This window comes from Cololabis saira, chromosome 18 (assembly GCF_033807715.1).
Source record: "Cololabis saira isolate AMF1-May2022 chromosome 18, fColSai1.1, whole genome shotgun sequence".
Lineage (NCBI taxonomy): Eukaryota > Metazoa > Chordata > Actinopteri > Beloniformes > Belonidae > Cololabis > Cololabis saira.
In genome coordinates, this window is record NC_084604.1 from 40,033,397 (window position 1) to 40,048,208 (window position 14,812).

Sequence of the window (14,812 nt, forward strand, 5' to 3'; positions counted from 1 at the left end):
ACCTCAACGGCTTCACTTCCCCCGGTGAGTACGAGCCGTTTCCGCTTCAGGACCCAATTCTTAAAACTTGCTTTGACGTTAATAGCTTGTCACGGGTCGTTAACGAGTCATTAACAGGTTTTTTTATTTTTTGTATGTACAAAATTGCAAGTAAAGTCAACTTAATTTTGATAAAGTAAACTTAAGTTGACATAAAATTAAGTAGTTTAAACAAAGACTAGTCTTTCTTGATCTACATAATAATCTCATGCAAAAAGTTGACTTATTTTTTTAAGTAGATCAAGCAAGAGATTTGTATCCGTGTAAGAATTTTATATCAGATACTCTTTCAATTTCGGAATCACATATTTTTAATCTAATATCCCCATAAATTTTGCAAAAACCCGTACATTTTTATTTTTTTTAAATATTAAGACCGCTAACGACCAATTAACGACCAGTTAACGACCGTTAAAAATTTTGGTATGTAGGGCGGGCGTTAACGACCCATTAACTGGTCGTTAACTGGGCATTAACGACCCGTTAACGACCTGTTAATGACCCTCTAATGTCCCCCAGGCTTCCGGGTGCTGGAGGCCTCGTCTCTGTTGCCGTGGCGACCCGTTAGCGACCGTTAGCGACCGTTAGCGACCGTTAACGACCTGTTAACGACCCTCTAATGTCCCCCAGGCTTCCGGGTGCTGGAGGCCTCGTCTCTGTTGCCGTGGCGACCCGTTAGCGACCGTTAGCGACCCGTTAACGACCCGTTAGCGACCGTTAGCGACCGTTAACGACCCTCTAATGTCCCCCAGGGTTCCACATGCTGGAGGCCTTCAACCTGACGGAGAAGACGTACAGCTTCACGCCCGGCGTGTCCATGGAGCCCGGATCCTTCAACAGCTTCACGGCCTACAGGCTGCACAAGAACGCCTTCCTGACGCAGCCCAGCGCGTGAGTCCTAGCGCCGCCGCCGCTAGCACCGCAGCTACAAACTTTTTTTACAACTACGAATTATGGCAGTGTTTTGACGTGCCAAATCTAACAGCCAATCAGAGATCTTTGGCACGGGTTTCAAAGCATTTCTGGAGAGCCAATCAGATCGTTGCATCGCCTGCTGATGTCACCGCGATATTGGATGTGGCAAGACTGCGCTGTAAACTAATACAGTGGTGAACATCCAATATGGCGGCGACGTCAGTAGGCGATGCAATGTGGTGATTGGCTCTCCATAAACGCTTTGAAACCCGTGCCAAAGATCGCTGATTGGCTCTTAGTTTTGGCACGTCAAAACAGTGCCATAATTCGTAGTTGTAAAAAAAGTTTGTAGCTTTGTAAAAAAAGTTTCTAGCTTTGTAAAAAGTTTGTAGCTTTGTAAAAAAACTTTGTAGCTTTGTATCTAGAAGTACAAATATGTTTTGCAAGTACAAATATTTTTTGCACACGCACAAAATATTTTTACAAGTACAAAGTTTATTTACAGATACAAAATACGTAAAAGTCTCCGGGCTACGAGAGAAAAAGAGGAGAGTTAACTGGTGTACGAAGCGTTGTGTTAACGGCTCGTGTGTTTCCCGTGTGTCTCCCCGACAGAGAGATCCACCCCGACGGTCTTCCTCCCGCCTACACCATCATCATGATGCTGCGGCTGCTGCCCGACACGCCGGCGCAGCCGTTTGACGTCTGGCAGGTCTCCAGCAGCGACCACAAGCCGGAGACGGGCGTCACCGTGGACCGTGAGTTAGCTCGGACCGTTAGCTACAACTGCTGGTGTTAGCTACAGCTGCTGGTGCTAGCTACAGCTACAGGTGTTAGCTACAGCTGCTGGTGTTAGCTACAGCTGCTGGTGTTAGCTACAGCTGCTGGTGTTAGCTACAGCTGTACGGACACAACTTAAGTTTGAAAATATCATGACTACATGAGGCTTCCTCAATCTGCAGCCATGATGGAGACTGGCGGTCGGGGTGGCACCAGTGCAACATTGCTCTTATGTTCGCAGCCCAATAGTAAAGCAAGAAGTTGGGCGGAGCCAGGCCCCCAAACTGTTTAGGCTTTTGTAAAATGTATTTTCTGATTCTAGGGGTGCCTTTGTTCCAAATAAATTGTTAGATTAAGCTTTCCAGAGAGTTAAATAAATGTTTAGGGAGAAAAATAGGTATGCACTGGAAAAGGTATAAGAACTTGGGCAGCACAGTCATTTTAACACAATTTATATGACCAGCGAGAGACAGAGGCAGCACAGAGGGGGAAAATTACTCTTAAATAATTCGGAAAAATTCTTCGGAACGAACACGCCCAAATATTTAAAGTTCTCCAGCGATGTTCTGAATGGTAAATTGGAAAGGGGATTGGCAATGGCTGCCGCATTAAGCGGCATAAGTTTTCTTTTATGCAGATTCAATTTGTAACCGGAGACATGCCCAAAATCTCTCAACACTGATAGTACAATGGGGATAGATTTATCAGGACTAGCAAGAAAGACCAAGAGATCATCCGCAAATAGGGACAGCTTATGTTCTATACCCCCTCTTGAGATGCCAACCATCTGACTGGACCTGAGGGCTACCGCCAAAGGTTCAATGGCAATTGCAAAAAGTAGTGGAGAGAGTGGGCAGCCCTGACGGGTACCACGACTGAGGGAGAAATAGTCAGAATAGTAATTGGTCATGCGAACACAAGCAAGGGGGGACGTGTACAAAAGTTTGATCCAAGAAATAAATGTATCGACAAAGCCAAAACGTTTCAGAGTGTAAAACAGGTAGGGCCACTCCACCCGGTCAAACGCCTTTTTGGCATCCATAGAAATGACCAGCTCAGGGTCATCAGAGGTTGTCGATGAATACAGAATATCAAACAGACGTCGGACATTGTGGAAGGATTGTCTGTTCTTTACGAACCCTGTTTGGTCTGGAGCGATGATAGTTGGCAGGACCCTCTCCAGGCGCCTAGCCAGCATTTTAGCCAGTATTTTAACGTCTGCACACAGCAAAGAGATAGGGCGATAATTACTACAGGACAGTGGGTGTTTATCCTTCTTCAATATTAGGGATATAGTAGCCTGACGTAGAGTGAGAGGAAGTGAACCTTTCCGCAGTGATTCGTTAAACATATTAAGTAGTAGGGGTGACAGTGAATCTGCAAAGGTTTTAAAAAATTCAGCCGGGAACCCGTCAGGGCCCGGGCATTTCCCACTCTGCATAAGTGTTAAGGCACTCCTAAGCTCATTTATTGTAAATGGTGCATCCAGACCAGAGGACACTTCGGAGTTGATAGAAGGGAAATCTAAGGAATTAAAAAAGCGTTCGTATTGTGTTTTATTGTACGGGCACTCAGAGGTGTATAAGGACGCATAAAAATCAGCAAAATAGACACTGCACATTCAACACTTTATAAATACACTTGACAAGGACACGTAGTTCGGGAGGGGGGGGGGTCGGTGTCAATCGATACTTGCCTCCCTCCTACTTCTCCCCTCTGTGGGGTTGCCGGTGGCCTGGGTTCCGGCTCTTCCTTGTCGGCCTCTGGTCTCGCGGGTGGCGGGGTTGCTCCCCCCCCTCCCCCACTATAGATACACTTCAGGTGGAGCTTTGTTTGGTTTATTACACACACACACACACACACACACACACACACACACACACACACACACACACACACACACACACACACACACACACACACACACACACACACACATGCATGATCATATACATACACACACACACACATAGACATAAACACTGGCTTGTTCACCTGCATGCTGGCTCTCTAGTTTTTGGGTTTAGGTAGCGGTAGCGATAGCTTAGCTCAGACTGCGATCAGATCTCAAGATTTAGGTCGATTGCTGTTCGTGTTTTGGATGGCTCCGTGCCGGTTTCGTGCTTTGTTTGTGGTTTTTTGTTGCAGATTTCCAGTGCTTGACGTGTGTCTCCGTGTGTTCCTGCTTCCTGGATTGGCAGTGGATGTCGTCACTATTATTTCTCCCCTCAAGAAAGCTTTACATGACTCCCATATGGCCGCTGCAGAAACATCTGGCTTGACATTAGTGGATATAAAAAGATCAATACGACTGTTGATTGTGTTAACAAAGTCCGAGTCAGAAAGTAGTAGAGAATTAAAGTGCCAGGGAGAGCGGGAAAGAGACCTGCCTGGAAAAGAGACATCCATGACGACAGTTGCATGATCTGAGATCACAATAGGACTGTAAGAACACGAAGCGACAGAGGAGAGAAGTTTACTATCAATAAGAAAAAGATCAATCCGTGAGAATGTTCCATGAACGGGAGAGAAGAATGAGAATTGCTTGGTGTTAGGGTTGAAAAAACGCCAGGCATCGGAGATCGCAAATCGATCCATGTACAGCTGGATTAGTATGCATTAATAATTGGGACGTTCTACTCAGAGCCACACGGCACTTCCTGTAATTTTTACTCATTTTAAATCAGATTTAATTTTAATTCTGAATTAAAGAGGAATTAAACTTCCCATGTAAACGCCCTCCTAGCTGGCTCGCCAAGTTATTACAGGCGCAGCATTTCAACACTTTAGAGTAAATATCAGTAGTATGGATTAATACTTGGGACGTTCTACTCAGAGCCACATGGCACTTCCTGTCGTTGGGAGGGGGAGTTGTTACCATGGTAACAGCAGCACTTCCTGCCGTTGGGAGGGGGAGTTGTTCAGCTGGTTCTGGTTCAGATGAAGAGGTTCGTCAAACTGTTTTGATGAAGCAGGATAACTGGTCCAGCTGAGGGTTCTGATTGGTTCTGATTGGTTCTGATTGGTTTTGATTGGTTCTGGTTCTAACTGGTTGTGGTTCTGGTTCTAACGGGTTGTGGTTCTGGTCCAACAGCCTCCAGCCAGACGGTGTCGTTCTACAACAAGGATGAGCGTGGGGAGGTCCAGCGGGTCACGTTCGACAACCAGCACGTCAAGAGGATCTTCCATGGCAGCTTCCACAAGGTAGGCCCGGTTCTGGTTCTGGACCGGTTCTGATGGTCCTGGTTCTGATGGTCCTGGACCGGTTCTGATGGTTCTGGTCCTGGACCGGTTCTGATGGTTCTGGTTCTGGACCGGTTCTGATGGTCCTGATTCTGGACCGGTTCTGATGGTTCTGGTTCTGGACCGGTTCTGATGGTCCTGATTCTGGACCGGTTCTGATGGTTCTGGTTCTGGACCGGTTCTGATGGTCCTGATTCTGGACCGGTTCTGATGGTTCTGGTTCTGGACCGGTTCTGATGGTTCTGGTTCTGGACCGGTTCTTATGGTCCTGGTTCTGGACCGGTTCTGATGGTCCTGGACCGGTTCTGATGGTTCTGGTTCTGGACCGGTTCTGATGGTTCTGGTTCTGGACCGGTTCTGATGGTTCTGATTCTGGACCGGTTCTGATGGTCCTGGACCGGTTCTGATGGTTCTGGTTCTGGACCGGTTCTGATGGTCCTGGTTCTGGACCGGTTCTGATGGTTCTGGTTCTGGACCGGTTCTGATGGTTCTGGTTCTGGACCGGTTCTTATGGTCCTGGTTCTGGACCGGTTCTGATGGTTCTGGTTCTAGACCGGTTCTGATGGTTCTGGTTCTGGACCGGTTCTGATGGTTCTGGTTCTGGACCGGTTCTGATGGTCCTGGTTCTGGACCGGTTTTGATGGTTCTGGTTCTGGACCGGTTCTGATGGTTCTGGTTCTGGACCGGTTCTGATGGTCCTGGTTCTGGACCGGTTTTGATGGTTCTGGTTCTGGACCGGTTTTGATGGTTCTGGTTCTGGACCGGTTCTGATGGTTCTGGTTCTGGACCGGTTCTGATGGTTCTGGTTCTGGACCGGTTCTGATGGTTCTGGTTCTGGACCGGTTCTGATGGTTCTGGTTCTGGACCGGTTTTGATGGTTCTGGTTCTGGACCGGTTCTGATGGTTCTGGTTCTGGACCGGTTCTGATGGTTCATGTTCTGGACCGGTTCTGATGGTTCTGGTTCTGGACTGGTTCTCCAGGGTACTGGTTCTGGACCGGCTCTGGACCGGTTCTGACCGGTAAGGTGTTCCAATAAAGAGGAACCTCTGAATCTAATTGAAAGTTGAAAAAGTCGACCTGAAAGAGACGAGTTTTGAAGTGAATCTGGGAATGAATGTAAATACAGAATGAAAACAGGTTGGAAACTTGAATGGATTGATGGACAGTGAAGCTTGAGTTCTGGTTCTGCGTCAAAACGACGCCGTGCCTACGGCGTGTGCTCTGCGTTGGTTTGACACAGAACCGTAATTCAGGCTTTAGTTCCCCGGAGTCCCGAGGACATTCCTCTCATTCCAGCTGCATCGTTTATCTCCGGCGTCGCCGCCGCGCCGCCGGACCTCGTTCCTGCAGAGTTCTGATGTCGGTTCTGTCAGAGTTCTGTCAGAGCAGCAGATGCTGCTCGTAAAAGCCGGCGCCGCCGGGCCTCGCTTTGATCACCGAGTTCTGGTCGGCCGACGGAGCCGATTCTGCTGGAATTCAGGAGCCGAACCCACCGGACCGAGATCCTGGGGAACCCGGCTGGTTCCTGGAGTCCACATGAAACCAGGGCCGGGGACTCCCCTGGAGATAAGGAACCACCAGATCCACCAGGAGAGAATTAAAAAGATCTAGAGGAGATAAGGAACCACCAGATCTAGGAGAGAATTATAAAGATCTAGACGGAGATAAGGAACCACCAGATCTACCAGGAGAGAATTAAAAAGATCTAGACGGAGATAAGGAACCCCCAGATCACCAGGCCCAGAGGACCCCAGGACTGGTTTTTCGTCCCCCTGCGTTTTTCGTGCGTTCGTGCGTTTTTGCGTGCGTGCGTTCGTTTTGCGTTCGTTTTGCGTGCGTTTTTTCGTGCGTGCGTTTTGCGTTCGTTTTGCGTGCGTTTTTTCATGCGTTTTGCGTGCGTGCGTGCGTTTTTTCGTGCTTTTTTGCGTGCGTGCGTTCGTTTTGCGTCCTGCGTGCGTTTTGCGTGCGTTTTTTCGTGCTTTTTTGCGTGCGTGTGTTCGTTTTGCGTGCGTTTTGCGTTCGTTTGTGCGTTTTTTCGTGCGTTCGTGCCTTTTTGCGTGCGTGCGTTCGTTTTGCGTGCCGTTTGCGTGCGTTTTGCGTGCGTTTTTTCGTGCGTTTTGCGTGCGCTTTTCCTTGCATTGGTGTGTTTTTGCATGCGTTTTTGCGTTTTTGCGTGCGTGCGTTTGTTTTGCGTTCGTTTTGCGTTCGTTTTTTCGTTCGTGCTGCGTGCGTTTTGCGTGCGTTTTGCGTGCGTTCGTGCGTTTTTTTGTGCGTTTCTGCGTGCATGCGTTCGTTTTGCGTGCGTTTTTTCGTGCGTGCGTGCGTTTTTTTTTGTGCTTTTTTGCGTGCGTGAGTTCGTTTTGCGTGCGTTCATGCGTTTTTTGTGCGTTTTTTCGTGCTTTTTTGCGTGCGTGTGTTCGTTTTGCGTGCGTGTGTTCGTTTTGCGTGCGTTTTGCGTTCGTTTGTGCGTTTTGTCGTGCGTTCGTGCCTTTTTGCGTGCGTGCGTTCGTTTTGCGTGCGTTTTTTCGTGCGTTTTGCGTGCGCTTTTCCTTGCATTTGTGTGTTTTTGCGTGCGTTTTTGCGTGCGTTCGTGCGTTTTTGCGTGCGTGCGTTCGTTTTGCGTTCGTTTTGCGTTCGTTTTTTCGTGCGTGCTGCGTGCGTTTTGTGTGCATTCGTGCGTTTTTTCGTGCGTTTCTGCGTGCGTGCGTTCGTTTTGCGTGCATTTTTTCTTGCGTTTTTTCGTGCGTGCGTGCGTTTTTTCGTGCTTTTTTGCGTGCGTGCATTCGTTTTGCGTGCGTTCGTGTGTTTTTTCGTGCGTTTCTGCGTGCGTGCGTTCGTTTTGCGTGCGTTTTTTCGTGCGTGCGTGCGTTTTTTCGTGCTTTTTTGCGTGCGTGAGTTCGTTTTGCGTGCGTTCATGCGTTTTTTGTGCGTTTTTTCGTGCTTTTTTGCGTGCGTGTGTTCGTTTTGCGTGCGTGTGTTCGTTTTGCGTGCGTTCATGCGTTTTTTGTGCGTTTTTTCGTGCTTTTTTGCGTGCGTGTGTTCGTTTTGCGTGCGTGAGTTCGTTTTGCGTGCGTTCATGCGTTTTTTGTGCGTTTTTTCGTGCTTTTTTGCGTGCGTGTGTTCGTTTTGCGTGCGTGTGTTCGTTTTGCGTGCGTTTTGCGTTCGTTTGTGCGTTTTGTCGTGCGTTCGTGCCTTTTTGCGTGCGTGCGTTCGTTTTGCGTGCGTTTTTTCGTGCGTTTTGCGTGCGCTTTTCCTTGCATTTGTGTGTTTTTGCGTGCGTTTTTGCGTGCGTTCGTGCGTTCGTGCGTTCGTGCGTTTTTGCGTGCGTGCGTTCGTTTTGCGTTCGTTTTGCGTTCGTTTTGCGTTCATTTTTTCGTGCGTACTGTGTGCGTTTTGTGTGCGTTTGTGCGTTTTTTCGTGCGTTTCTGCGTGCGTGCGTTCGTTTTGCGTGCATTTTTTCTTGCGTTTTTTCGTGCGTGCGTGCGTTTTTTCGTGCTTTTTTGCGTGCGTGAGTTCGTTTTGCGTGCGTTCATGCGTTTTTTGTGCGTTTTTTCGTGCTTTTTTGCGTGCGTGTGTTCGTTTTGCGTGCGTGTGTTCGTTTTGCGTGCGTTTTGCGTTCGTTTGTGCGTTTTGTCGTGCGTTCGTGCCTTTTTGCGTGCGTGCGTTTTTTCGTGCGTTTTGCGTGCGCTTTTCCTTGCATTTGTGTGTTTTTGCGTGCGTTTTTGCGTGCGTTCGTGCGTTTTTGCGTGCGTGCGTTCGTTTTGCGTTCGTTTTGCGTTCGTTTTTTCGTGCGTACTGTGTGCGTTTTGTGTGCGTTTGTGCGTTTTTTCGTGCGTTTCTGCGTGCGTGCGTTCGTTTTGCGTGCATTTTTTCTTGCGTTTTTTCGTGCGTGCGTGCGTTTTTTCGTGCTTTTTTGCGTGCGTGCGTTCGTTTTGCGTGCGTTTGTGCGTTTTTTGTGCGTTTTTCCGTGCTTTCGTGCGTTTTTTCGTGTGTTCGTTCTTTCGGCTCCAGTTCAGGAGGTTCTACCAACACCAGAGTATCCAGTCTAACGGCCCCGGCACTGATACCTGAAGCCTTACGGAGCGTCTCGGCGTCTCGTTGCTCCGACGGGACCAAACGAGGCTCAGAATCAGCTTCTTCTTCCACTGCGTCGGCCTCAGGGAAACAGACGAACCTGTCAGGAGCTGGAACTCACTCTTTAATTTGGGTTGTTTGGTTTTTGTGCTCTGTCTTCCAACTGGAACGTTCTGGGAGACAGAAGAGAGACGTGTCCAGACGTGGAGACACTTAAATCAGACGGACGGACGCCCCGTCAGACCGAGGAGCTGCAGCGACGTGTCGGTCCACCTGCTCGTTTATCACCAACGCTAAAGTGTTGTCTTTGTAAAATCCTTCTCTGCTCAGACAGCAGGGCTGTCCAAAGTCGGCCCTGGAGGACCGACCTTGGACACACATACAGAGTTGACTTCATTCTGCAGCTTCTGGAAAAAAAGCAGATAAAAGTTCTACAGAATAAAGTAGGACAGTGATTTCAGGGAACGCAGGACGACAGCCAGACTTTTAGATACAGGATGTTCTTTTGTCGAAATGTCAAGATTAATGTTGAAATACAGTCAAGAATAAAGTCGAAATTTCATGAATAAAGTCGAAATTTCATGAATAAAGTCGAAATTTCATGAATAAGACGAAAGTTCATGAATAAAGTCGAAATTTCATGAATAAAGACGAAATTTCATGAATAAAGACAAAATTTCATGAATAAAGTCGAAATTTCATGAATAAAGTCGAAATTTCAAGAATAAAGTCGAAATTTCATGAATAAAGACGAAATTTCATGAATAAAGTCGAAATTTCATGAATAAAGTCGAAATTTCAAGAATAAAGTCGAAATTTCATGAATAAAGACGAAATTTCATGAATAAAGTCGAAATTTCAAGAATAAAGTCGAAATTTCATGAATAAAGACGAAATTTCATGAATAAAGTCGAAATTTCATGAATAAAGACGAAATTTCATGAATAAAGACGAAATTTCATGAATAAAGACGAAATTTCATGAATAAAGTCGAAATTTCAAGAATAAAGTCGAAATTTCATGAATAAAGTCGAAATTTCATGAATAAAGACGAAATTTCATGAATAAAGACGAAATTTCATGAATAAAGTCGAAATTTCATGAATAAAGACGAAATTTCATGAATAAAGTCGAAATTTCAAGAATAAAGACGAAATTTCAAGAATAAAGTCGAAATTTCATGAATAAAGTCGAAATTTCATGAATAAAGTCGAAATTTCATGAATAAAGACGAAATTTCAAGAATAAAGTCAAAATTTCATGAATAAAGACGAAATTTCATGAATAAAGACGAAATTTCATGAATAAAGTCGAAATTTCAAGAATAAAGTCGAAATTTCAAGAATAAAGTCGAAGTTTCAAGAATAAAGTCGAAATTTCATGAATAAAGTCGAAATTTCAAGAATAAAGTCGAAATTTCAAGAATAAAGACGAAATTTCAAGAATAAAGTCGAAGTTTCATGAATAAAGTCGAAATTTCAAGAATAAAGTCGAAATTTCATGAAAGAAGTCGAAATTTCGCCTTTTTTCTCTACATTGCAATTTTATTCACGTAATTTTGACTTTTCATCTCAACATTTCTATTTTTTTATTGAAAATGTACTTCAACATTAATCGTGACATTTCAACTTTTTTCTCGACATTTTGACTTTTGAATAACAAAGAAAAACAGCAGATAAAAGTTTTACAGAATAAAGTAGGACAGTGTGATTTCAGGGAACGCAGGACGACAGCCAGACTTTTAGATACAGGATGTTCTTTTACTGGATTGTGTGAGCAGGGATTGAGATTAATCTGAGGTTTAGAGTCTGTTCTGTTCCTCTCTCCTCTGATTGGATAGAGGAGTCGCTGGTTTCCTGTTTGAGACTTTTCTACGCTGAGAAGATCTGCCAGGATGAAAACCAGACTTTAACCCATCTCCTCTGTTTCTCCGTACAGCTGCACGTGCTGGTGTCGTCCACCAGCGTGAAGCTGAACATCGACTGCCAGGAAGTGGACGAGCAGCCGATCAAGGCGGCCGGAAACACGTCCAGCGACGGCTACCAAGTCCTGGGGAAGACGGCCAAGTCGGTCGGCTCCAAGGGGGAATCGGCAACCGTAAGTTACCGGAACTAAGGAAGTTCCTCCCACAGTCGCGTTCACGGCGAACAAGCAGACCGTCTGTAGCTAGACCTACGATGACGACACACACTTCTATTTTCTGGTCAAACTCATCACTCACTTCAGTTTTACGCTGCAAAAACTCCAAATCTTACCAGGAATATTTGTTCATCTGATCATAGGCAGATATGATCTCCTGGCTGGCTCGCCAATTAATCCTCAGAGGACGCATTCACTGCAAAAACTCTAAATCTTAACAAGGATATTTGTCTTATTTCTCGTTAAAATGTCTCATTTTTAGTCAAAAAATCTCATTACACTTAGAACAAGACTCATTACCAGAAAAATAACTTGTTATTTGACAATTTTCACCTGTTTCAAGTAAATTTTCACTTGAAATAAATAAAAAATCTGCCAGTTGAACAAGATTTATCTTCTCATTACAAGCAAAAAAATCTTGTTCCACTGGCAGATTTTTCTACTTATTTCAAGTGAAAATCTACTTGAAACAGGTGAAAATTGTTGTTTTTTCTGTATTTTTTAAGTGTAATGAGATTTTTTTGGACTAAAAATGAGACATTTTAACTAGAATCACCTTGTGTTTAATTGTGCTATCTAAATAAACTTGCCTTGCCTTGAAATAAGAGTTAAATGAGTTTTTGCAGTGTATAGACCTGTCATTTTCCACTTTTGAACTGAGTTGATATAACTCTGGATGTTTGAACCTGTTTTACCTGCATGAATCTTTTAAATGACATGTTAATTCAGCGTTTCCCCCGTCCTCGTACCTGCTGTTGGTTACGCGTTAGTTAGACGGAGTTCATGTTCCTGCAGCTCCTGGAAATGTGAAGCTTCTGATCTCGGACAAAGCTCTTAATGTTCTGAATGATCCGAGAATCTCATTTCTCCATAAAACCTCAGCATAAATCCTGGATTTAAGTTTCCAGATCTAGCTTTAGCTTTCGGGCTCCCGTCCCGAGGTTGAGACGAGTTACTGAGCAGATTTAACAAACACATGTGAAAGTAACAAAAATGATAATGAATTTAATTTATAATGCACTTTACACTGCAAAAACTCCAAATCTTACACTGCAAAAACTCAAAAATTGCTACGATGTAGAGATGTATGTGTAGAGATTCCCCCTCCAGCTTCTACTTTGGTTTAGATTTTCTATTGCCTAATTTAGATTCCAGTAAAGCAGGAATGTTTATACAGTTCTGTTCACATGTTAGTTTAATTCCCGAGATTCATCTGATCATAGGCAGATTGATCTCCTAGCTGGCTCGCCAATAATCCTCAGAGGACGCATTCACTGCAAAAACTCAAAATCTTAACAACAATATTTGTCTTATTTCTAGTTAAAATGTCTCATTTTTAGTCAAAAAATCCCATTACACTTAAAACAAGAGTCATTACCAGAAAAATAACTTGTTATTTGACAATTTTCACCTGTTTCAAGTAGATTCTCACTTGAAATAAGTAGAAAAATCTGCCAGTGGGACAAGATTTTTTTGCTTGTAATGAGAAAATAAATCTTGTCCCACTGGCAGATTTTTCTACTTATTTCAAATGAAAATTTACTTGAAACAGGTGAAAATTGTTGTTTTTTTCCAGTGATGACTCTTGTTTTAAGTGTAATGAGATTTTTTTTGACTAAAAATGAGACATTTGAACTAGAAATAAGACAAATATTCCTGTTAAGAGTTTTGTAGTAGTGTTTGCGCTGCAGCCTCGGCTGGTTTGGATGTTTGTGGTTTGAACATCAGGAGTTTCATGTCGTTACACAGAGACTGAAACAGAAACATCTGCAGGAGTTTCAGGACAGATGTTTCATGACAGATGTTTCATGACAGAAGTGTCGTAACACGGAGTCACATCTGCCCGAGGTCGGAGGAATGTTTCTGGAATGTTTCTGGAATGTTTCTGGAATATTTCTGGAATATTTCTGGAATGTTTCTGGAATGTTTCTGGAATATTTCTGGAATGTTTCTGGAATGTTTCTGCTTGGAGTTAAAGCAGCATGAGGCCGGATTGTGGCAGGATTTATGAAAAGAAATTCGTATACGTTTTAAGTTTTCTAGTAATAATGTCAGATGAAGCGTTCCAAACCCAAAAGAATGTTTCCTCTAGTGTATCTCTCCGTTGCCTTGAACAGGCTGTGTGCTGCAAAATGTGCTGCAATTCGGTCCTGAATTTCCCGCGCTGTCCTGCAGATGTGACGTCACATGACGCTGCATGCACGTTCTCCCCGTTCTCCCGTGCCGGCTTCACTGTTGGCTGCAGTACCCCCAACGGCCGTCGTGGTGAAGGGTGGCGCTACAGAGTCTCATTTCTTAAAAGGAGCCTCATGCTCCTTTAAAACAGATTTTAGAAAGCAGACGTTGGTGTCATCGCTGTTAGAACAACAGACACATGTTTTCATGTTTTCATGTTCTCATGTTTTCATGTTCTCATGTTTTCATGTTCTCATGTTTTCATGTTTTCATGTTTTCATGTTCTCATGTTTTCATGTTTTCATGTTCTCATGTTTTCATGTTTTCATGTTTTCATGTTTTCATGTTTTCATGTTTTCATGTCTTCATGTTTTCATGTTCTCATGTTTTCATGTTTTCATGTTCTCATGTTTTCATGTTTTCATGTCTTCATGTTCTCATGTTTTCATGTTTTCATGTTTTCATGATTTCATGTTTTCATGTTTTCATGTTTTCATGATTTCATGTTTTCATGTTTTCATGTTTTCATGTTTTCATATTTTCATGTTCTCATGTTTTCATGTTTTCATGTTTTCATGTTCTCATGTTTTCATGTTTTCATGTCTTCATGTTTTCATGTTCTCATGTTTTCATGTTTTCATGTTCTCATGTTTTCATGTTTTCATGTCTTCATGTTCTCATGTTTTCATGTTTTCATGTTTTCATGTTTTCATGATTTCATGTTTTCATGTTTTCATGTTTTCATGTTTTCATGATTTCATGTTTTCATGTTTTCATGTTTTCATATTTTCATGTTCTCATGTTTTCATGTTTTCATGTTTTCATGTTCTCATGTTTTCATGTTTTCATGTTTTCATGTTTTCATGTGTTCATGTTTTCATGTTTTCATGTTTTCATGTTCTCATGTTTTCATGTTTTCATGTTTTCATGTTTTCATGTGTTCATGTTTTCATGTTCTCATGTTTTCATGTTTTCATGTTTTCATGTTTTCATGTTTTCATGTTCTCATGTTTTCATGTTTTCATGTTTTCATCTCCTCCTCTGTTTTCAGTTCCAGATCCAGATGTTGGACATCGTCTGTAACTTGGCCTGGACCAGCAGGGACCGATGCTGCGACCTGCCGTCCATGGTGAGGAATCCTCCGCCGGGACCCGGGGCCGAGGGCCCGGGGGCCAGGGGGCCCGGGGGCCAGGGGGCCCGGGGGCCCGGGTCCTGGGGGTCCGAGGGCCCGGTTCTTTAAATGAAAACCAGGTTTTCTCTCGCTTTAACATTTATAAAGTGTTTTTCTCTCGCTTTAACATTTATAAAGTGTTTTTCTCTCGCTTTAACAGACCGTAATGGCCCGAATATAAGACAACCCTGATTTTTTGTTTTTTTTATAAATAAAAAAAAAAAATAAAAAAAAAATAAAAATTAAAAAAAATAAAAAATAAATAAAAAAGTCTT

The 14,812-nt window shown here is 43.7% G+C and overlaps 1 protein-coding gene across 1 annotated transcript in view; it reads left to right on the forward strand.

Annotated features, from left to right (window-relative positions):
* LOC133418655 (collagen alpha-1(XII) chain-like) overlaps window positions 1-14,812 on the forward strand; it is a 191,174-nt gene that overhangs the window by 141,157 nt on the left and 35,205 nt on the right. The window contains exons 58-63 of the mRNA XM_061707468.1: window positions 1-24; window positions 792-930; window positions 1,570-1,712; window positions 4,829-4,938; window positions 10,991-11,149; window positions 14,418-14,495. The exon at window positions 1-24 is cut by the window's left edge and continues 15 nt beyond it. Coding sequence (XP_061563452.1) covers window positions 1-24; window positions 792-930; window positions 1,570-1,712; window positions 4,829-4,938; window positions 10,991-11,149; window positions 14,418-14,495 — 653 coding nt within the window. The remainder of the gene's footprint in view (window positions 25-791; window positions 931-1,569; window positions 1,713-4,828; window positions 4,939-10,990; window positions 11,150-14,417; window positions 14,496-14,812) is intronic.